The 22,929-nt window shown below is 38.6% G+C and overlaps 2 protein-coding genes across 5 annotated transcripts in view; one reads left to right on the top strand and one right to left on the bottom strand.

Moving 5' to 3' along the window:
• PASK (PAS domain containing serine/threonine kinase) overlaps positions 1–20,750 on the bottom strand; it is a 96,292-nt gene extending 75,542 nt beyond the window's left edge. The window contains exons 1-2 of one of the 2 annotated variants that reach the window (XM_007502410.3): positions 20,616–20,750; positions 1,677–1,913 (exon numbers count right to left, since the gene is read on the bottom strand). In XM_007502410.3, coding sequence (XP_007502472.2) covers positions 1,677–1,866 — 190 coding nt within the window. In that variant the 5' untranslated portion in view covers positions 1,867–1,913; positions 20,616–20,750. The remainder of the gene's footprint in view (positions 1–1,676; positions 1,914–20,615) is intronic. The other variant, XM_056808613.1, reaches the window with a different exon arrangement.
• A 1,761-nt stretch (positions 20,751–22,511) lies between these two features.
• The window catches only part of PPP1R7 (protein phosphatase 1 regulatory subunit 7), a 29,855-nt gene continuing 29,437 nt past the window's right edge, over positions 22,512–22,929 (top strand). Inside the window, exon 1 of one of the 3 annotated variants that reach the window (XM_056808620.1) lies at positions 22,512–22,892. The gene's annotated coding sequence lies outside the window, so the exon portion shown is untranslated. The remainder of the gene's footprint in view (positions 22,893–22,929) is intronic. The other 2 variants (XR_008914272.1, XM_056808619.1) reach the window with 2 other exon arrangements.

The raw sequence follows: 22,929 nt of genomic DNA, 5'->3' as shown, positions 1-22,929 counted from the left end.
AACTCAGCCTCAGGCAAAAGGCTTTGTTTTCTGTCTGCCCTTTCACCCAGAAAAGTAAATTAAATTAAAAGGCTTTTAAAAGGGACCACATCCTTTTAATTTTTCACACCCTGACTTTAACCCCTAGCCATTAGCACCATCTACTGACTAAAACCAGAATTATAAGTAATTTAACAAATAAAATATACATATATACTAGATAAATAAATAAAAATGAATGCTACATTATATGAAAGTTTTATGGATTTTGAACAATTATGAACCTTAAAGATTCCAGAATGCTTCCCATTCCTTATGTTCTTAAGTAATTTTATTTTTCTATTCCTAAATATTGTGACAAGAAATGCTACCACATGAAAATTTAAAGCTGAAATGCAGGCAGACAAGCAAAACCAATTGGATAATTTTAAATACTTCTTACATGGTCAAATGGCAAATACTGACCCCACCCAAAACATGACATATTTTTACAAATCTGTTCCTGAACCTCTAAATGAGGAAAATCTTTCCCCTGAAATAGAGATGGAAGACCTATCTCCTATAGTTCAGGTGCAGAACTACCTCTCACATGCTCTGCAACTCTTTGCTGACCTTACTTCCCAAGATCCTTCTCCTGAAATCCCAGCTTCCCCTGTTCTTTCTCCCACCCCAAAACCAATTCCAGTCCCAAGGAAATCTCATCCTTCTAACAAAACTGTTTCTATCCAAATTGACTCACCCTTACCCAATTCAACTAGAGACCTTTTTCCCTTAAGGGAAGTGTCTGAAATAGGACACAATGGGGATGTGGTGACCCTAGGGCACCATATACCTTTTACTCCCCAAGATGTAAATGAATTAACACAAAATGTTCTCACATATGAACAAGATCCCTTTGTGGTAACGAAAAAAAAAATGGCAGACATTTTTTTCAGTATAATCCATCTTACAAAGACCTTGAAAAATCTACCTTCAGGCAGGTTTTTTGAGGAGCTTTAGAAGCAGGCAAAGAAAGAGGGAAATGTGGCCTCATCCCCAGTGGCAGCTACAATTCCCATATTTAAGAGCAGGAGAGGCAACCATCAAAAGAACAAATTGGAAAGGGATGGGATTGTGCTTGTTACTATGGCCCCTCACCCTAAGAGTCAGAGTACTTCTCACTAATTGTGTGTGTGTGTGCTTTGATTTTTTCAAAGACTACATTTTATAGATTTAATTTATCTAGCTGTCTCTGTCCTTAAGCTACCTGGTATTCTTTTGTTTTAAGCAAGAGGATACCTCTGAGAGTCACCCACCAGTGAGTGGGCCTAGCTCAGGGCTAGGATCTCATCCCACAGCCCACTTGTAGGGAGTTTTCATTCCTTAAATGGAGGCACAAGCACTAGCCCTTTTATAGCTAATTGCTATAGACCCAGGCCATTAATGAATCTGCCTCACGGACACAAAACTAGTAGTAAAAAAGGGTTATATGAATGTTTTCTTTTTTCCAAATTTAACAAGTACCAATATTTCAATATACAAAGATTATTTTAAAAAGGAATGCATATGAAGCTGTACCGGTCTTCCATAATTTGTCTTTCTCAAACACACTGCTTTTTCAAAATAAATAAAAACATATAGGAAGAAAATTAAAGGACAAGTGAATGTTTCTAATTATCAAGGGTAAAATTTCCCAAGAAATTCAAAGAGATCATTACCTGAAAGTGACACTCTACTCTTACAAAGTCTAGTAAAGCCATTCTTCCTGCCCAGGTGCTGGAAAACCCTGGGATAAAGTCTGTTCAGGTTGAAGCAGTTTTCTTCAAATGGAATGTCTATATTTCCCAATAAGAAAAATCCCGTTGGTGCATATATACAGCCATCTTCCAGGAAAATCTTCAAGGACATTTTAAAGCCTGGAGTAGATGATCTACTTTTCACCCCTAAGAAATCAACTAGAAAAAGAAAAGAAAAAGAAAAATTCATGCAAATCTATAATGTTTTTACCCTCAAAAACCCTCTTATCAAATGCCTGGCTATCCACAGTTGTATGTTAAACACTGCACATACAAAAAGGGGCATGAAGAATCACAAATCTCCACAATTCTTGTCATAACTTTGGAAGGACTACCTCCTCCCCACCCCCCACCCCCAGCCCCATGGGGAGATTCCCTCAATATGGGGATACAAGCTTCCCCAGACTGTGTGCTGGGTCAGAGCATACATAAAAGATCCATTTTCCTTGCATTCCTACAGTGTTAAAGAAAGGTGACTTGGATTAAGAGGAAGATCCTGTGTGGCTTCTCCTTGCATTCTTGATGCACACAGATAGGTACCTCCCAGCTTGCTCCTGATAAGCACAAGATATAAAATCTCAGATATACACTGGACAGTCATCATCCTATCTCTAGCCACTTAGTGTGAAGATGGGATTAACTCTCCCCTGCCCATTTTTAGATTAATCACCAAAAGCATATGCACCCCACTTATCCTTAAGTATGGGGAGATCTGTGACCCACATGTGCTATAGCGGGTAATGAATCAGAAATTTGTGCCCCCTGAGCAGTCCTAAGCAAAGCTATAGCTTCGATTGGTCCACATAAAGTGGAAGGAAGGCACAGGAAGTGACGGAAGGAAGGGTTTTTATTTTATTTTTATTTATTTTTTTTTTTGCCACTGAATTAGTCTTTATTAATTGTTGAATTTTAAATGCTACTACCATTAAGGTTCTCTGGGTTCATGCCTTCCTTGCAGCACATGCATCCTTCTCAGGAGAGAAGGAAAGTGATATTGGCAAAATCAATCTTCTATATAAATATCAGCTGCTATTATTATTTTTTTTAAAATATATTTTATTTGATCATTTCCAAGCATTATTCGTTAAAGACATAGATCATTTTCTTTTCCTCCCCCCCCCACCCCCCATAGCCGACGCGTAAGTCCACTGGGCATTAGATGTTTTCTTGATTTGAACCCATTGCTTTGTTGATAGTATTTGCATTAGAGTGTTCATTTAGAGTCTCTCCTCTGTCATGTCCCCTCAACCTCTGTATTCAGGCAGTTGCTTTTTCTCGGTGTTTCCACTCCCATAGTTTATCCTTTGCTTATGAATGGTGTTTTTTTCTCCTGGATCCCTGTAAGTTGTTCAGGGACATTACACCGCCCCTAATGGAGAAGTCCATTACGTTCGATGATACCACAGTGTGTTTGTCTCTGTGTACAATGTTCTCCTGGTTCTGCTCCTCTCGCTCTGCATCACTTCCTGGAGGTTGTCCCAGTTCACAAGGAATTCCTCCACTTTATTATTCCTTTTAGCACAATAGTATTCCATCACCAACATATACCACAGTTTGTTCAGCCATTCCCCAATTGATGGGCATCCCCTCATTTTCCAGTTTTGGGCCACCACAAAGAGCGCAGCTATGAATATTTTTGTACAAGTCTTTGTGTCCATTATCTCTTTGGGGTACAGACCCAGCAGTGCTATGGCTGGGTCAAAGGGTAGATATTCTTTTAGCACCCTTTGGGCATAGTTCCAAATTGCCCTCCAGAATGGTTGGATCAGTTCACAGCTCCACCAGCAATGAATTAATGTCCCTATTTTGCCACATCCCCTCCAGCATTCATTACTTTCAGAAGGAAGGGTTTTTAAAAGGCCCAAGAACTTCCTGTATCCAGCTCTTTCGCCTTGGAACTTGACCTTGAAGGAGCTCCAGCTTGAGGACCTTGGACTACTCTTCAGTTTTCCCTTAGAACTACCATGTGGATGGGTGAAAGGGGCTGACTCCCTTTCCTGGCTTTTCTGGAGGTACTAGCCTCTGGAGAGGCCCCTTGTCTTGGAGAGGCCTCATGACTAGAACCTTTGTTTAATCCACCTGTGGGCCCCTTTTGCTGCAGCCTCTGAAGCCTTGCCTGGTTTGGACCAGGCCACAGTAAACACCTACTCTCTCTCATTTCCTTACTTTCACTCTCTATTTTATAAATACATTTCTATAAAGTCATTCTGACTTGAGTAATAATTTCTAGCAACCACGCTTATATATTTAGTCCAACCCTTTACTTTGGAACCCCTACAGTAGGCCCTGGTGTGAAGCCCCATCTCCTTGGGGCGTGGGGCGCCACCTGCACACCGTCTCCCGGCCTCTCCACATGACTTCCAAAGGAATACATTTCTCTCTTTAGTTTTAAGCCAAGTTCTGGAGTCCTGCAGTTCCACCTCCAAGCCCTCCCTGCATCAGGTCATGCAGCAGCCGGCGGTCGCTCTACCGCACCCCTCCCACTGGAAGTTTGTGATGGGCAAATGCTAGATTTGACCCAGATGGAGAGTAGAATAGGAATTACTTGGGACAAGCAATAGTTTTGATAGGATTTTCTTTGGTGCTAATAACACTCAAGTGGCTAACTCAGAAGGCCTCAGCTTGACCAGATGAAACTACTCTACTGAGTCACTTTCCCCACCTTTAACTAGCTCTTTGTCATCCAGATGCTAAGCTTAAGGTCACATATTTCATGCCTTCATTTATTGTGGTTTTAGTTCCACAGTCTATAGTCTTTAAGAATGGTGATTACTCCACGGAGTCAGGTGAAAATTGTAGCTCTCTTAAGGAGAGCCTCACAGGCAGCTGAGTGGCTCAGTAGATTGAGAGCCAGACCTAGAGACAGAGGTCCTGGGTTCAAATCTGACCTCAGACACTTCCTAGCTGTGTTACCCTAGCCAAGTAACTTAACCCCCATTGCCTAACCCTTACAGCTCTTCTGCTTTGGAACCAAGATTGATTCTAAGGCAGAAGCTAAGGGTTTTTTTTTTAATTAAAATAAAAACAATAGAGAGAGCCTCAATAATTATTCAGAGATATCACAGAGGCCTCTGGTATGGGGAGCTCATACAAGCACCCAATGAAACAAGTTCAGAGAAAAGTACAACTGATGGTTTTTGTCATCCAAGATTATACTAAAACCATTGTAGACGAAGCCCTCTTAAACCTATACTATCTGGGCATCTGTATCAGATTATAAACCATTCACTCAAAAGTACTTTGGGAATTTTTTTCTCTCCAGTAGACCTAAAAGTCTTGTTCCCAATTTAGAAAAATGAACTCTGATAAACACACTAATATACTGAGAAAGTGAATTATTTTAGAATTACAGAAATTGTGTCATGTATCAGAAAATATCATGAAAGTTATTCAAGAAATATTATGGTGTCATAAGAAATTACAAAATGGGCAATTTCAAAGAAAATTGGGAAGACCTAAATGAAATGGCACAGAGTGAAATAAGTACCCAGAACAATGTGTATAATGACAACAGCATTATAAAGAAAAACAATTTTGAACAACTTTAGAACACTGATCAATGCAATGATAAAACACCAAAGACAGATGAAAAATGAAGCATGTTACCCCTTGAAGAAAGATGTTGGACTGAAAATAACAGCAAGAGATAAAGATTTTTCAACATGGCCAGTGAGACAACTTGCTTCATTTGGCTACACATATTTGTTATGAGGGGTTTTTACTTTTATTTCTTTTTTTTGTTGTTGTTTGTTCAACTGAGAAAAGGATAATAAAGAAAAAATACATGTCTGTTTTGTTTTGTTTCTTAATTTTAAAGTCAGAAAAAAAATTATCTGAGAGAAGAAAATTAGGATACTTCAAAGGACTCATCTGCTTTAAATCTCAATGAAAATCTATGGGCCAGGAATAAATGGAACTTTTCTTAGAATGAATAAGTAGTTTCTGTCAAAAACCAAAAGCAGAGATTAACTGTAATGAGAATAAACTGGAAGTCTCCCAAATAGGATTGGCAAAGATGTCCATTATCATTAATATTATTCAATATTAATTCTAGAGGCTAACTATAGCAATAAAATAAAAAAAAGAAATTGAAAGTATAAGAATAGGCAATAAGGAAACAAAATTACCAGAAAACCCTAGAGAATCAACAACAAAAAAATAACTAAAACAATTAACTTTAGCAAAGTTGCAGAATATAAAATAAACCCATAAAAAATCATTAGCATTTCTACATATTACCAACAAAAATCAGGAGAAAGAGATAAATGAGAAATTCCATCGCAAATAACTGCAGTCAGTATAAAATACTTGGAATTCTACCTGCCAAAACAAACCTAGGAAATATATGAGTACAATTACCAAAAACCTCTCAAACAAATAAAGAAATATCTAAAAGGCACTGATTGTTCATGGGTAAGTTGAGGTAATATAATAAAAATGACAATACTACTTAAATTTATTCATTCAGTACCACACCAATAAAACTACCAAATAATTATTTTATATAGATAGAAAAAATTAAATTAAATAAAATTCATCTGGAGGAATAAAAAGTCCAGAAAATCAAGGGAATCAATGAAAAGTTAAGGAAGGAAGGCTAACAGTAACAGATCTACACTATATTACAAAACAATCTGGAACAGATAAAAAATAGATTAATCAATGGAATAGATTAGGCACACAGTGTACAGTAATCTGATGTTGACAAATCCTAAGATACAAGATATTGGGGCAAGAACTCAGTATTCAGCAAAACTTGTTGGGAAAACTATAAATCAATTTGGCAGAAACTGGGCATAGATCAACACCTTATACTGTGTACCAAGATATACTCAAAATGGGCATATGCTGGGGGCCATCAGATCACAACGCCTTGACAGAGTCACGTGTGGTAGCTGGGGAGACCACAGAGTGGTCCTTGGCAAGATGTGACTGCCCTCTCTATCCCCTTTACATGACCTCAAAAGAAATAATGCAAGAGCAAAACACATGTACCCTAATTCTCCAAAACATCACCAAAAGATCAGACCCTTAAACCCAATCCCCAAAAGACTCTCATGGGTTAACTTTTACTTAGGTACATAATTCCCAGCAAAACTGCAGCTACAGGACAAGCCCAAAACTTTCTCATGAAGCCAGCACACAAATCAATCATAGAAGCCCAGACAATACGTACAGGTATAGTACGGGTACACTAAGCTTCAGTATGCCTCAGTGACTCAATTACACAAATCAGTAACTCAAACTCCCTAGTAAGCCACCTGTGACAAAATCATTTATCTTGTATTCTGTCTGTTATCACAATACAAAAATATAGAATGTTAATCAAGTGATTTGTTAAAAGTTAATGTATCACTTTTCCAATTATCTTCTCTCTGAACATGTGTGTTAGGTAATGTAATCTGCCTGCCAAGAAAATGGGTATAAAAATAAATCCTAGGCCTGGGAATGGGGAGCAGCTCTGAGATGCAAAGCAGTCCCATGACTGTAATGATTAAGCTGTCTTCCCTTTGTTATTTATTTTGAATGATAGTTCGCCACCTGTCAGGAACCCTGGAGTCGCAAGTCGGGTGGCAGGCATATGATTTAGATATAAAGAATGTTATCTATCATAAGCAAATTAGGGGGGCATGGATAAGTTTTCTTTTAAGTTCTATGGACCAAATAAAAGACAGAGAGGGTCCGAAAATCATCAGTCTGGTGCAGGAAATGCAAAAGACAATCAGAATGAAAAAAGAAAGATGTTTATTACATGGGGGCTCAGAGAAAGATCACATCTCCCACCCTAGGTCCCCAGCATTGGGGGAACAGACATTTTATAGTCTGTCTCTGGTCTTGCCTCCGGCTTGTCTTGAACGCTGTAGAAGCTGCAGTAGGGATGACTGTCTGGCCTTCAGGCTGAGGAAAAGAGACTGACAGTGCAAACAGGGAGTGAACTGGAGGGGGGTGGCTGCTTGGCTTTCAGGCTGAATTTCTTCATCAACAGGAGACAAAAGGGATAATTTTAAATACACCAAATTTAAAAGATTTGGCACAAATAAAACTAATGCAACCAAATTCTGGAGGAAAGCAGGAAACTGGGGAGAAAGTTTCATAGCAAGTTTCTCTAATAAGGGTCCCACTTTTCAAATATATAGAGAATGGAGTCAAATTTATAAAAAAACAAGGGCAATTCTTTAGTTGATAAATGATTGAAGGATATAAACAGTTTTCAGAAGAAGAAATCAGTTATCTATAATCATATGAAAAAATGCTCTAAATCACTATTACAGAAATGCAATTTAAGCAACTCTGAAGTACCACTTAAAAGATTGGCTACCATGACAGAAAAGAAAAATAGCAAATGTTGGAGATGTGGAAAAATAGAGACACTGATGCAATTTTGATGGAGTTCTGAACTAGTTTGACCATTCTACAGAGCAATTTGGAAGTACTTTATGCCTAAAGGTAATAAAATTGTGTGTATTCTTTAACCCTGCAGTACTGATACTAGGACTATATCCCAAAGACATCAAAGAATGAGGAAAAGGGCCTATGTGTTCAAAAATAGTGATAGCAGAAATTGTAAATGCATTCTTTTTAAAGACCATAATGCAATAAAAATCACATTCAACGAAGGACAACATTAAGATTAAAAACTAATTGGAAACTAAATAATTTTATCCTAAAGAATGCAAGGGACAAAGAAGAAATCATAGAAACAAGTCATAATTTCATTAAAGAGAATGACAACAAGGAGATAACATACTATAATTTAAGGGATGCAGTCTCTAAATGTTTACATCAATAAAATAGAGAAAGAGGGGGCAGCTAGGTAGCTCAGTGGATTGAGAGTCAGGCCTAGAGACGGGAGGTCCTAGGTTCAAATCTGACCTCAGACACTTCCCAGTTGTGTAACCCTGGGCAAGTCACTTAACCCGCATTGCCTAGCCCTTATCACTCTTCTGCCTTGGAGCCAATACACAGTATTGAGTATCCAAGACTGAAGGTAAGGGTTTTAAAAAAAATTAAAAAATAAGTAAATAAAATAAAATAAAATAGAGAAAGAGCAGATCAAAATGGACATGCAACTAAAACAACTAGGAAAAGAACAAATTAAAAAGACCAATTAAGCAACAAGTCGTAAATCCTTAAAATCTAAAGGAGAAATACAGTTTAAAAAAATCACTTAATTAATAAATGAGAAGTTTTTTAAAATAATAAAACACTGGTTAATTTAATTTTTTAAAAATTACCAATATCAAAAATGAAAATGTTGAAATCAATACCAGTAAAGAAAAAATTAAAGCAATTATTGGGAATTATTTTGCCTGACTATATGCCATAAATCTGATAATCTAAGTGAAATAAGATGTATATTAACAAAAATATAAACTGCCCAGATTAGCAAAAGAAGTAGAATATTGAAACAACCCCATCATGTAAAAAGAAACTAGACAATCCATCAAAAAATTCCCTAAGAAAACGGCCCAAGGTCTGATGGATTCACAAGTGAATGCTACTAAACATTCAAAGAACAATTAATTTCAATACCACATAAACATTTTGGGAAAATAAGGAAGAATACAGTCTCCAAAATTCCTTTTCTAACACAAATATGGTACTGTTACATAAACCAGAATAACCTAAAACTATAGGCCAACATCCCTAATGAATCAGTATTGCAAAATTTTTAAATAAAATACTAGCAAGGAGATTATAACATTATTAACGCAAAGATCATACACCATGACCATGATCATACACCATATTTTACCCTAGGAATGAAGAGTTGGTTCAATATTAGAAAAACTATCAGCATAATTAAGCATATCAAGTAAAAAACCAACAGAGGGAGCATCTAGGTGGCTCAGTGGATTGAGAGCCAAGTCTAAGAGATGAGAGGACTTGGGTTCAAATATGACCTCAGACTCTTCCTAGCTGTATGACCTTGGGCAAGTCACTTAACCTCCATTACCTAGCCCTTATCACTCTTCTGCCTTGGAATTAATACACAGCATTCATTCTAAGACATAAGGTAGGATTTTGAAAAAAAAAAACAACATATTACTCAACAGATGTAGAAAACGCTTTTGGAAAAATACAACACCCATTCCTTAGAAAACATTAGAAAATACTGGAATAAAAGGAGCTTTCCCTAAAGTGATTAATGGTATCTATCTAAAACTTTCAACAAGCATTATCTGTATCTGTACCTGTCCATAATAGGGACAAACTAGAACCCTTCCCAGTAAGATCAGAGGTGAAGCAAGGATGCCCATTATCATCACTATTATTTAATACTGTACCTGAAATGATAGTGATAACAATAACAGCAGAAAAAGAAATTGAATGAATTAGAATACATAATGAAGGGAGCAGCTGGGAGTTCAGTGTATTGAGAGCCAGGCCTAGAGATGGGAGGTCCTAGGTTCAAATCCAGACTCAGACACTTCCTAACTGTGTAACCCTGGGCAAGTCACTTAATCCCCATTACCTAGCCCTCACCACCCCTACTGCCTAGCCCTTACTGCTATTCTGCAGTATATTAATTCTTTTTTTAATGGATCAATTTTTAAAATTTTTTTTAAATTTTATTTAACTGATTAGAATATTTTTCCAGGATTACAAAAATCATGTTCTCTTCCTCCCCTCCCCCCAACCCCCTCCCATATCCAACGCACAATTCCATTGGGTTTTACATGTGTTGTTGGTCAAGTCCTACTTCCATATTATTGATATTTGTACTAGGGTGATCATTTAGGGTTTATAACCCCAATCATATCCCCATTGACCCATGTGATCAAGTAGTTATTTTTCTTGTGTTTTTCTACTCCCACAGATCTTCCTCTGAATGTGGGTAGTGTTGTGAATCTTAAAACTACTCAGACTGTACTTCAGAAGATTTGATTAAGCTATTCCCGGTTTTTAACAATGGAGGTACTTGGTCACGAAGGTATTGAGAACTTTTAAAATTACTCCACCCTGCTCAGTGCCTTAGGGGAAGATCAAGTTGCAAACTCCTGACTGAACAATGAAAAGTCCCTAACTCATACTTATAGTAAAGCTAGAACCTTAAGCTAGGTCTATTTTTAGATCTAACACAAAAAGGTGCTAAGTACCTCTCTCTAAAGGTTAAATTAATCACTAAAAGGGCAAGCAACTTACAAAAGGCAAGCTAAACAAAAGAGGTGTGAATTACTCAGTAGATTTTATCCAATCAGAGAAGGTGAGAACAAAAAAAGATATGAATTAAGAATGAGCAGTCCTGGGAAAAAGCATCTACTGTGATTGGTATATGTGAAAATTTAGGGGAGGTGACACCAGAGAAAATGTCTTTAAAAGGAAGAGGAGTTAGAAATTGAATTAGTTGGAGTTTGGAGTTTTTGGATCGGAAGTTAGTTGGAGTTGGAGTTTGGAGGTTTGGAGCTTGCTTGAAGACAATCTTGTGATGAGTGATAAAGACTGACTCACTCTCCCTTAGGCTCAGGCCTAGGCCATTTGGCCTAGGACCTTTCTACTTTTTTCTCTTTCTCTCTCTCTCTCTTAATTCCTTCATTTATATTAAATTAAAATTCTCCATAAAACCCAGCTGACTTGGGTATTTTCATATTTGGGAATTTTCCCATGGCGACCACTTAATTTTAGATTTTTAAATCAAGACACTAAAAATTATCTTTACAGTTTGGCTGAAACCTTTACAGTTTTGGCAATTCACAGTCTTGGCAAACTACATTTTCTTGGTTACAGTGTTCTTTCTCATAAGTCCCTCAGAAATGTCCTGGATCATTGCAATGTTGCTACTTGTAAAGAAGTCCATTATGTTTGATTGTACCACAGTGTTTCAGTCTCTGTGTACAATGTTCTCTAGTTCTGCTCCTTTCGCTCTGCATCAGTTTCTGGAGGTCGTTCCAGATCACATGTGTGAATCTTAAAACTGCTCAGACTGTACATTAGAAGATTTGGTTAAGCTATTCCCCATTTTAAACAATGGAGGTTCTTGGTCAGGATTGTATTAAGAACTTTTAAAATTACTCCACCCTACTCAGCCAGTGCCTGAGGAGAAAATAAAGTTGCAAATTCCTGACTGAACAATGTCCCAATTTTGCTACATCCCCTCCAACATTTATTACTTTCCTTTGCTGTCATGTTAGCCAATCTGCTAGGTGTGAAGTAATACCTCAGAGTTGTTTTGATTTGCATTACTCTGATTATAAGAGATTTAGAACTTTTTAAAAATGTGTTTATTGATAGTTTTTATTTCTTTATCTGAAAATTGCCTATTTATGTCCCATGCCCATTTATCAATTGGGGAATAGCTTGTTTTTTTGTACAATTGATTTAACTCTTCACAAATTTGAGTAATTAGACCTTTGTCAGAATTTTTTGTTATGAAGGGTTTTTTTCCCCCAATTTGTTGCTTCCCTTCTAATTTTAGTTGCATTGGTTTTGTTTGTACAAAAACTTTTAAATTTAATGTAATCAAAATTATTTATTTTACATTTTGCATTTTTTCTCTTTTATATTGATTCTAAGGCAGAAGGTAAGGGTTTTAAAAATAATAATACATAATGAAGAAATAAAATTACTACTCTTAACAGATATGGTGGTATACATAGAGAAGCCCAGAGAATCAACCAAAAAACTATAAACAATTAACAACTTTAGCAAAGTTTTAGGATATAATATAAACCAACATAAGTCACCCGCATTTAAAATAATTGTAGATAATACAAAATATCTGGATGTATACTTACAAAAACAACCATAGAAAGGATATGAACCTAATTACACTTTTTATACAAATAAAGTCACCCCTAAACGATTAGCAAAATATTAATTGCTCCTTGATAGGCTGAGCCAATAACTAAAATGATAATCTTACCTAAATTAATTCACCTATTCAGTGCCATACTAAACTATCCAAAAATTATTTCCAAGAACTAGAAAAAATAATAATGAAATTCATATGGAAAATCAAAAGGCCAAGAATATCAAGGGTATTGATTTTTTAATGAAGAAAAGAGGCCTACCTATAACAGATTTCAAACTATACTATAAATAAATAGTAATCATAAAAATGATTTGGTACTAACTAAGAAACAAAGTAGTGGATCAATAGAATAGATTAAGAAATCAACACAGAGTAATTAATGACCATAGTAACTTAATGTTCAATAAATCCACAGATTCCAGCTATTGGGGAAAGAACTCATTATCTGACAAAAACTTCTGAGAAAACTGGAAAACAAAGATAAGAGAAATAAGGCATAGACCAACATCTCACACCACAAACCAAAATAAAGTCAAAAATAGATACTTGATCTAGAAATAAAGGTTGATACAAACAAATTAGGGGAATATGGAAAAGTGTACCTGTCAGAACAATGACTAAGGGAAGAATTTATGCCCAACCAGAAACACAGAACATGACAAAAAAATGAAATAATTTTTATTACATCAAATTTAAAAGGGTTTGCACAAACAAAACCAATGCAATAAAGATTAGGAGAGAAACAACAAATTGGGGGGAGGGAATTTATAGCAAGGGTCTCTGACAAACATTTCATCTCTCAAATACACAGAAAATTGAGTCAAATTCATAATATGAGACATTCCAAATTGATAAATGATCAAAGATTATGAATAGGTAGTTCTCAAAGAAATTAAAACTATCTATAGTTATGAAAAAATGCCCCCCTGGATAGCTCCCAAGAGGGAGCAACTCTCATTTGTAACTCTTCAGTTTACTATAGCCTTCCACCAGAATGATCTAGATTCTTGGTGACATTTTTAGACCCAACATCAACAGTACAGAGATTTAGTTTTTCTACACTACTCTATAACATTTTTATAATGATGGCAGTAATAGATTTTTAATAATATCTCAGTCAAGGTTGAAACATTGCTACACCTGAAAAACTTGTGATAAGTATTCATTAACTTCTAATATTATACAGTAGAGTCATGTAAAAATATGAGAATGGGTTTGTTTGCTATTGTCATTAAATGGGGGTATTAGAATTTTGGGGATTTTGATACTTTTAGAATGTGCATTACCATTTGTATTACTATTCTTTATAAAAAAAACTATTACTTTGTGAAAATCATTTGCTTGCACTCACAGTGGATCATGTGGCCAGGTTTGAAAGGAGGACATGGATCTCATTTTTGGGTGAGAAACCTTTGTACTCTACTTTTCCTTAGCTGGCACAGTATGTCAATGATTGTAAGCTATATATTTTGATTTTTAAAAACTTTTTTATTATTGTTTTTGCTTGCATGTGCAATATACTATTTCAGTTTTATTTTTTCTCTCCTTTTTGTATTTGAAGCATGTCACCAGTATTGAGAAGATTTTCTTTAACTTTTTTGATTTTGCATTAATATAAGTTTAAAATACATTTTCTATAATATCAATGCATGCCCCAAAAGCTTTTAGACTATCAAAATTATGCCATTGATTGTTTACAAAATTATGGGACTTTGCTTAATGATTTGTCTGATTCCAAGGGAAGGGAATACAAAAAGAACCTTTGCACAGTGCCAAAGAAGCATAAAGTTACTTGCACAGTGCCAATCGAGCACAAGGTCAAAAAGGACAAACAATCCATGTAGGATTGATGAACTTCTAAGCCAATACAAAATGATTTGTACCTAGTGTGAGACTCGAGGTTGCAGCACTTGACATATGTTAAGATGCAAGACACCTTGTATCCACACACTATGTGAAATACTCACAAAATACCAAAGTTTGGCTATCATCCCGGCTCCCCCTATCCCTAAGAGTGAAGGTAAAATCAGACCAGGGAATGACACTTCCCTATCACACAAAAATCTAGTTCTTTTTTCTCTCTTATAGTATGGCAACTTCCTGTAGTCTTGGCTGAAAATGGGTAAGTGAAATATTACTGCATTTTGTCCTACAGACTTGGAGGATAGATATCACTTTAATTGGGCCCTGATTCTAGGACCTGTTATAGATTTATTTTCTTTTACTTAGAATTTTTACACATAAGACTTTGATAGTCTATATTTCATCCAGAAGTTATCTTTTCTCTTTTATTTGGATTTTTTAATATTTTTTATTTCTCTTGCTAATTGATTCATATACCTCATAACTCAACCATGCATCCCTAAGTGATCCCTATGTTTTTCAACACCCTCTTTGGGAGGGGGGGGGAATTTATAATTATTCTAAAATGCAAAGTTTAAATTCTTTTTGAGAGTAATTTTAAGATAAGAAACATGCTACCTCTAAAAATCTAGAAAGTGAACTGTTTGGAGAAGGCACCATGATGATGCCTCTACAGACCACACACTGCACCAGAAGATCCAGAGTGAACTTTGGGACGTGGTGATTTGAACTGTGTGGGGTTGCATGTATTTGTTTTGTATGTATACTCTTATGCCAAAGGGAATTTCCCCCTAACTGACTTTTTGTCAATGCGCTGAGCAATCATTGGTTTTGTTCTTTTCCCTTTTATCCCCAAATTAATGTAATTTTAAAAGTTGATTATGTTTACAAGATCCATTGGAGAGACTAGTCTTCCACAGATCTCAGGAGGGCATGTATAATTGAAAATCTGTTATCCTAAAAAAAGAACAACATTTCCTGGGAACCCACTGACTTCCTGTCATTCTGTACTTCCTGTAGACAGGAAATAAATATTCAGTGGGCAGTCCTGTTCACTCTCTTTGGTATGATGACAGTGAGCTTGGTGGCGGTAAGGCAGGTGTTTGAACTGGCTGATCAGCCATGTGCACGTGGTCTTCATTTTTGTATCCCTTTATTCCTTTCTTTCTAATGATCATTAAAAAATCTCCAAAAATATAATAATTTTTATTATTGAGATTTAATTTTAATTTTTACAGGTACCACCTCACACCCATAAGTTTGGCTGATATGACCAAAAAGTAAAATAATAAATGTTGCAGGGGATGTGGGAAAAGCCAGTCACTAATATACTTGTTGGTAGAACTATGAACTGATACAACCATTCTGGGAAGCAATATGGAACTATACCCAATGGGCCATACCCTTTAACCTAGCGATACCACTACTGAGTCTATATTCCAGAGGATCATTAAGGACCTACTTGTACAAATATATTTTTAGCAGTTATTTTTGTGGAGGCAAAGAACTGGCAACTGCATGGATGTTCATCAACTGGGGAGAGGTTAAACAATTTGTGGTATATGGTTGTAATGGAATACTATTACACCATAAAAAATGACAAGCAGAACTAAAGAAGGAAAATGTCATCTATGACTCCTGGGAATGGCATCAATGTCTGGGTATTCTGAAAGGGTATGTATGGAGAGAAGAATCAAGGAGAATGGAATGGAATGGTAGGGTGGAATGGCTATCTCTTATGGAGGAGGAATGAGTGGAAGAACTGTCATGGAGAAGGGGAAGAGAGGGTGAAGGGCTGGTAGTACTAGAAGTCTATACTCATCAAGGCTTCATCTGTTCTCTCTCTATTCATAAATGCTTATAAATCTCATAATAAGCCTTCAGATTAAATTTTTTTCATAACAAAGGTTAAAATTTTTCTTAGTGTACAGAGAAACAGGAGAGATATGGGATAAGTAAGGGAGTAGCTGGGCAGAGGAGTACATATAAAGAAAAAAGAAGGAGTTAGAGGATAGAAAGGGATTCTTAGAACAAGAAAGATTTTTAGAATTGAATTCAAATCAAGAAGTAGGAGGGCATGGTGATGGGGATTAGGAAGGGATTTCTGGAAAGGTGGATAGAATAAGAATTAAAAGGGAAGACAGAGGGAGTAACCTTTGGAAAGGTAGACCAATATGGAAGTAGGAGGGCAAAGGGAGAGGATAAAGAAAGTTTCTGGGAGAGGGACATGAATAGGAGAAGTACTGTTCAAAGGAAATGAGACATCTGAGGAGGGTTATGGCAGTTTTTTCTTATTGTCATAGGAAGTCTAGTTTCCTCTTGTCCAAGTCTAATTTTTAATGAGTTATTCTTTTCTATGAATTTCTGGATCACTTTTTCCATTTGGGTGATCTTTCTTTCATAGTTTTCTTGCATTGCTCTTTTTTCCCCTAATTTTTCTTCAAACTCTATAATTTGTTTTTTAGTTCTTTTTTGAGCTCTTCCAAAAGCTCTTTCTGAGCTTGTTACAATTAACTTTTTTTTTTTGCTATTTTAGAAAAAAAGTATTTTTACTTCACTGTCTTCTTAGTATGAAACATCTTCTCTGTCCCTATAAGAGCTATTAATAGTTAGGTTTTCTCCTTTGCTTACTCACTTATAAAATTTTTTTTAGCAGCCAGGCCAATAGGCTTGATTGTTAACTTTATGCTAGTCAGGCTTTATTCCCAGGGTATGGGGAATGGTAGTTCAGGTTTCAGAAGTTTTTTGCTTGTTATTTCCTGGGCCCTATTTAGTTCTTCCAATTTCTATAATCCAAAATTATGCTCAAATCCAGGTCTGTGATTGACCTCAGGTGCTCTAACCAGAGCCCCTGGCAATTCTGCCACTGCAAGCAAACATTTCACTTCTCCTTTCTGACAGTAACTAAGAACTCCACTCTCCAAGAATAACCAAAGCTGACAGAGCCACAGCCCCTTAGCAACCCCACTCACTGGTGTGTGCTCTGCTCCCTCCTCACTCTTCTTCTCCTGAAACTACAGCCAGGGATAGAAGTATCTGGACAATACACTTGTCTCTTGATTCCCCTCCCAAGTCATTCCCTGGTCAGAGGTCAATCCCCAGCTATGGGTAATTGGGGAGCTCTGGGGTCAAAGTTGCATAAAACCACTCCTAAGGCTTACTGCCTATTGACTCTATCAGTATCTGCCACTGGGATGTAAGCTCCTAGGACCAACAGACAAGGCTTGTTACTTATTGATTCTTTGGTGTTTGCTCCAGGGTATTTGTTATCTGGTGAAACTGAGACCAAGGAAGTCAGAGACCTTCATCCTAAGTTGGCCTTGGCTTCTCAACTTCACTCCTGACTTTTATCAATTTTTGCTGCTTTTAGCATTCTGTGGTGTTATTTTTATTGTAGGGAAAGTCAGAGTGTGAGATAGTCTCACGCTATACTCTGCCATCTTTCCCCAATTTCTGTAAAAAAATGGTTTCTACATATAATTGAAAAAATAATAAAAGAAAGTCAACAAAAGAAAAAATGACATGGAAGATTTGTGTGAACAAATGCAGTGAAGGGAACAGAACCAGGAGAATATTGTACAAAGAAACAACAATACTGTAATGATGATCAGCTATGAAAGATTTAGCTACTCAATGATACACAAAAATTCTGAAGAACCCATGATATTAAATGTTATCTAACTTTGGAGAGAGAACTGATGAATTCAAAATGCAGATAGAAGCATACTTTTTTATTCTATTTTTCTTGCTTGGGGAGGGGGTAGAGAACATGATTATGCAAAAATATGACTTGCAAGATTTCATATGTATAATGGGTATTGCATTTTTTGCCTTCACAATGGACAGTGGAGGGGTTAGAAGGAGGGAAAAAATTCAGAACTAAAAATATATTTTTTAAAGAAAATCTCTTGGCCATAATCAAGGCTAAATTTCAAGAAATGGGCTCTACCAAAGGTAAATTTGATATGCAACATGCAAATAGTATGTCTTCATGACAAAGAATTTAAAAATATGTCAAGACTTCCAGCCAAGTTAGCTATCTAAACAAAGTCAACCACCCAGCTTTCCATATTGATTCTAGAAGAAAAAAAAAAACCAAAGATTTGCACCAGACAAACAATTGACCAAGCAATCCAAACCTAGTGGTGCAGTGTCTTTTGGGATCCACTTCTCATCCTCTGGAGGTATAAACTCTTATCAAAAGGATTCACAATTTCCTGACTGATTTGAGTTGTTACCCACTTTAGGAAATGCCTTTGAACACTCTTATTAAGCGTCTGGTGAGGTACTAAGTAGGGGTACTTAAATTAGTGTTAACCAAGTGTTAACTCAAAATAGACAGAGAATAATGAGTTTCCTTTCACACATCAAAGGGAAAATAAATGGAATATGCCTTGTTAATGTGTGGGATAAAAAAGACACACCTACCCCACTCAAATTAAAAATCTGGAGTCAGAAAGTAAGAGTAGAAGAGACAGAAGTATATTTCTTCTTTCTCATGAGAAAGGGAAAATGTCCTAGTGGCAAATGTAAATGCAAGGGTGCAGATACAGACATTATATAGGTTACCAACAGGAGACTCCCTACCCTTCCACCCCCATTGCCTGAGAGCCAGGACTTACAATCTAGGCAGGAATTCTACCCCAATCAGAAAACAGCAAGATCCACAGCATGAACTCATCAGGAACCCCTACTTGGGAGGGGTAAGGTTATGGGGAGGTAGCCATGTCCTCCAAAGTGACTCCTTTAGCTTCTAAAGGTCTGAAGAGTGATATATTGCCTTCCTTGTTCCTTGACCTGTATCAGGATGTCTTTAGATTAGAAGTATAATGGGCCTCCCATTTCCCCAACTCCCCGGGTCTGCTCCTAAATCTACAAATGAATAATCAACAAGTCCTTGAAACTAAAACAGACTTGCTTACAAATTCCATTCTTATTTGGGGGTGTGAGCTGGATGGTCCCCCTCTACCCACCCTCCAACACACTTAATTTTATCTCATTCACTAGTTCACTTAATTGAGGCACAGGAGAAAGGTATGGAAACAGATAAAGAAAGTAGTGTGGAGAAGAGAGAATTACAAGAAAACGCATGCAAAGGACAGAAGCTGGAGATGGGTCAGCTGTCAGTCAAATGAAGATTCCTTTTGGAATGTAACCAAAAAAAAGCAGTTTGGAGCCAAGTCAACTGCTGGACTTGGCTGAAGGTCTTTGGGCTTTCTGGCTGATGTGAAGGAAGAAGCTGGGTTTATCTCTGGGACTTGGGATAATCAAGTTGGAGGTGACCTGGCTGTCTTGAAGGCAAAAGAAAAAGGACAATAGTCCTTACATCTCTCTCTGCCTGGCTCTATTTCTCTCAATATCCTTCAACCTAACACTCATTGTAGAAAACAGGGATATCCCACCTCTCTTACCTTATCCTCCATCCTTGTCCTGTCTTCCCCTAATAAATCCCTTGTTTGACAAAGAAGATTAAGAACTATTTCATTGAAACCTCACAGCTCATACTGAGTGACTTGAGGGAGACTGAAGAAAGGGCGAGGGGAGGCTGAAAGGCTTCTGAAGAGGGAGGTACAAAAGGGAGGAGGTTAGGCAAAAGAAGATAACTATCTGATCCATTAGTTATCTAGGATCCATCAAAATATGCCCTCAAATATCTTCTATTACAGTAGAGACAAGGACCCGTTTATTAAGGGCCTCTGACGCCAAGAAAGGCCCCTTGGAGTGTTTTCTCAGACAAGGAGAGGCGTGCAGCCTGGGAGCAGGGAGGGTCTGCTCAGGGTCGGCTGGTTCACATCCAGGCGAGGTGACTGTCCGGCCTGGGAGAGGGCCTGAGGGCTGGCCAGCTGTCTCCAAGGCCTGCCCCTGTCCTGTCTGTAGCCAAGGCACCGGGGCACAAGGACGTCCCTGCAGAGAGGGAGGTGCCCATATGTCCACCCATCCCAACACACGTGCCCACATACGTAGACACACATGTCTACAACCCACGTGCCAGGGCATGCACGCATCCACAAGAACACCCGCCAAGCGAGGCGAAGGCACACAGACCTCTCCCCACCCCCCTCCAAGCTGTTCCTCTCAGGTGAGGCTTCCAGATCCCGTAGCTACTCCAGTCAGGCCCTGGGGGGCGGGCTGCCCATCCCCTCGGTTTACAGGACACCGAGGCAGAGCGACCCCGGGCATCAGTTTCCCTCTGGGCTGAGGCCTCACCTCCCCTACCCGAACAGGAGCCGGGAATTGAGGCCTACCTGAGGGTCGCCCGCAACAAAAGCAAACACAGGCAGGCGGGTAGGCGGGCAGGATGGCTCCCACCTACCAACGGAAAGGACTCAAAGCTCTCGCTCCCACCCCCACCCACCCTCAGAAGCGGGCCGCTTCCCGCCTGCTCGGCCCGCAGACCAATCACAGGCTGGGATGAGGGCCCGGAGGAGAGTGACAGAGATGGCCTGCCAATCGCTCTCCCAGGAAGGCGGGACTTGCGTGCACCGACGGTTGCTAGGGACGCAAGGGGCGGGATTACGGGGGCCGGCTGAGCCTAATAGAGCCGGCGCTCTCCAAAGCAGTTAAACTGGAGCCCCAGCCCTTGGCACTTAAAGCTGGACTCCTGCGCCGAGCACAGACTTTTGGGGAGAATGATTCCTGGGCAGCGGCAGGACTCTTGGGCCACTTATAATTAAGCGGAGGAATGCCAGGAAGAGGGCCTCCGTTCATTGGCCCAGGCTGTGCCCTCTGTCTGGAGTGTGCTTGGATCTCCTCACCGTCTGCCATAGTGCAGCACCAGGGCCACCTCCTCCACGCAGCTTTCCCAGGGCCCATTACCAGGAGCCAAAAGAAGCCGGCCTCTCCTCTCCTTCGGAACCTCAGCCCTCATGCCTCTATCTTGTTTGTTATCCCTCAATTCCCATCGCAGGAGAACTCCAGCTCCTCCAGAGTAGGGCCTGGCTGGGGCTTCATCAGATTCTGGTTCGTGAATGAAGACACAAAGGAAATGCCACCCTTCCCGAAGTCTCCATCTACCTGAAGCTGCCAGTGCATGTGGGACTGGTTGACCTTGGATCTCCTAGGGCCTAGGATTCTGGAGGAACCCAGATCTTGAGCTAAAAAGGATCTCAGAGGTCAGTTAGGCCAGCTCCCACACACACACACACCACTTTGCAAGTTACCACCCCAAGGCACACAAAGAGTCTACTAGAGAGAGGATTCGAATACTCTAGCTCCAAGGCCATTGCTCTTTCTGCTGCATTGCAACAAGAAGTGTGTCTACTCTGTGCCAGGCTAACTCTGGGAGATTTGAAGAAAAGCAATACAACCCCTGTCTTTAAGGAACTCAAAGTGTAATGAGAGAGACCACACAAAAACAAGCTATAGACAGGATCTAAAGTGGAAATAGTCTACCTAAAGAAAATGCACTAAAATTAAGATTGATATCGATTCTTGTGTAGATAGGATTTTAGTTAGGGCTTGAAGGAAGCCAGGGAAGGTAAACAGTAGAAAGATGGGAGAGCCAGTCAAAGTGACAGGGGCCAAGAGATGGAGTGCCTTGTTCATGGAAAAACTAGAAGGCCAATGTCACCAGGTTGAGGGGTGAAGGGAAGGTAAAAGGTAAGAAGACTAGAAAGAGAGAGAGTGGGACAAGGTCATGAAGGACTTTAACGATCAAACCAAAGCCAGTTCAATTATATTGAATTCAATGTGGGGGGGGGGGGGAGAAAGAAAGAAAGAAAGAAAGAAAGAAAGAAAGAAAGAAAGAAAGAAAGAAAGAAAGAAAGAAAGAAAGAAAGAAAGAAAGAAAGAAAGAAAGAAAGAAAGAAAGAAAGAAAGAAGAAAGAGAGAGAGAGAGAAAGAAAGAAGAAAGAAAGAAAGAAAGAGAGAGAGAAAGAAAGAGAGAGAAAGAAAGAAGAAAGAAAGAAAGAAAGAAAGAAAGAAAGAAAGAAAGAAAGAGAGAGAGAGAGAGAGAAAGAAAGAGAGAGAAAGAAAGAAGAAAGAAAGAAAGAAAGAAAGAAAGAAAGAAAGAAAAGGAAAGAAAGAAAGAAAGAAAGAAGGAAAGAAAGAAGGAAAGAAAGAAAGAAAGAAAAAGAAAGAGAGGAAGGGAGAGAGGAAGGGAGAGAGAGTAGAAAGGAGAGAGAGTAGAAGGGAGAGAGAGTAGAAGGGAAAGAGGGAGGGAGAAAAGAAAGTCCTTGCTCACAAAACTTCTCTTGAATGAATGAAGAGGACAGAGCCTAGACTTCCCTTTAAAGGAGGCCCTAACCTGAAGACACCCCAGGACTCCTCTGTTGAGTGTGGGACTGCCAGGCAGACTTTCAAGGTCTCCAGCCACTTGACCTCTTTGGATGGAGAGGCCCCTCTAAGACCAATAAATTTCGAGCTTTACGAACTGAACCAGAAACCAAAGAAGCTTCTTTCCACCTCCTTGTCCAGCAAATGGAGCCTCGGAAAAGGAAACCTCGGGGAGGAGAATGGATCAGCGTTTGAAGGAACCCCAGACAGGATGTACTTGACCCCATGGCACACCTGTTTGCCAGCAGGTGCTGATCTCCAGCACATTGCCCAGACTCGGTAGTG

Source organism: Monodelphis domestica, chromosome 8, assembly GCF_027887165.1.
Source record: "Monodelphis domestica isolate mMonDom1 chromosome 8, mMonDom1.pri, whole genome shotgun sequence".
Lineage (NCBI taxonomy): Eukaryota > Metazoa > Chordata > Mammalia > Didelphimorphia > Didelphidae > Monodelphis > Monodelphis domestica.
Note: the sequence above shows the minus strand (reverse complement) of the source record. Positions and strands in the feature narration are given on the sequence as shown.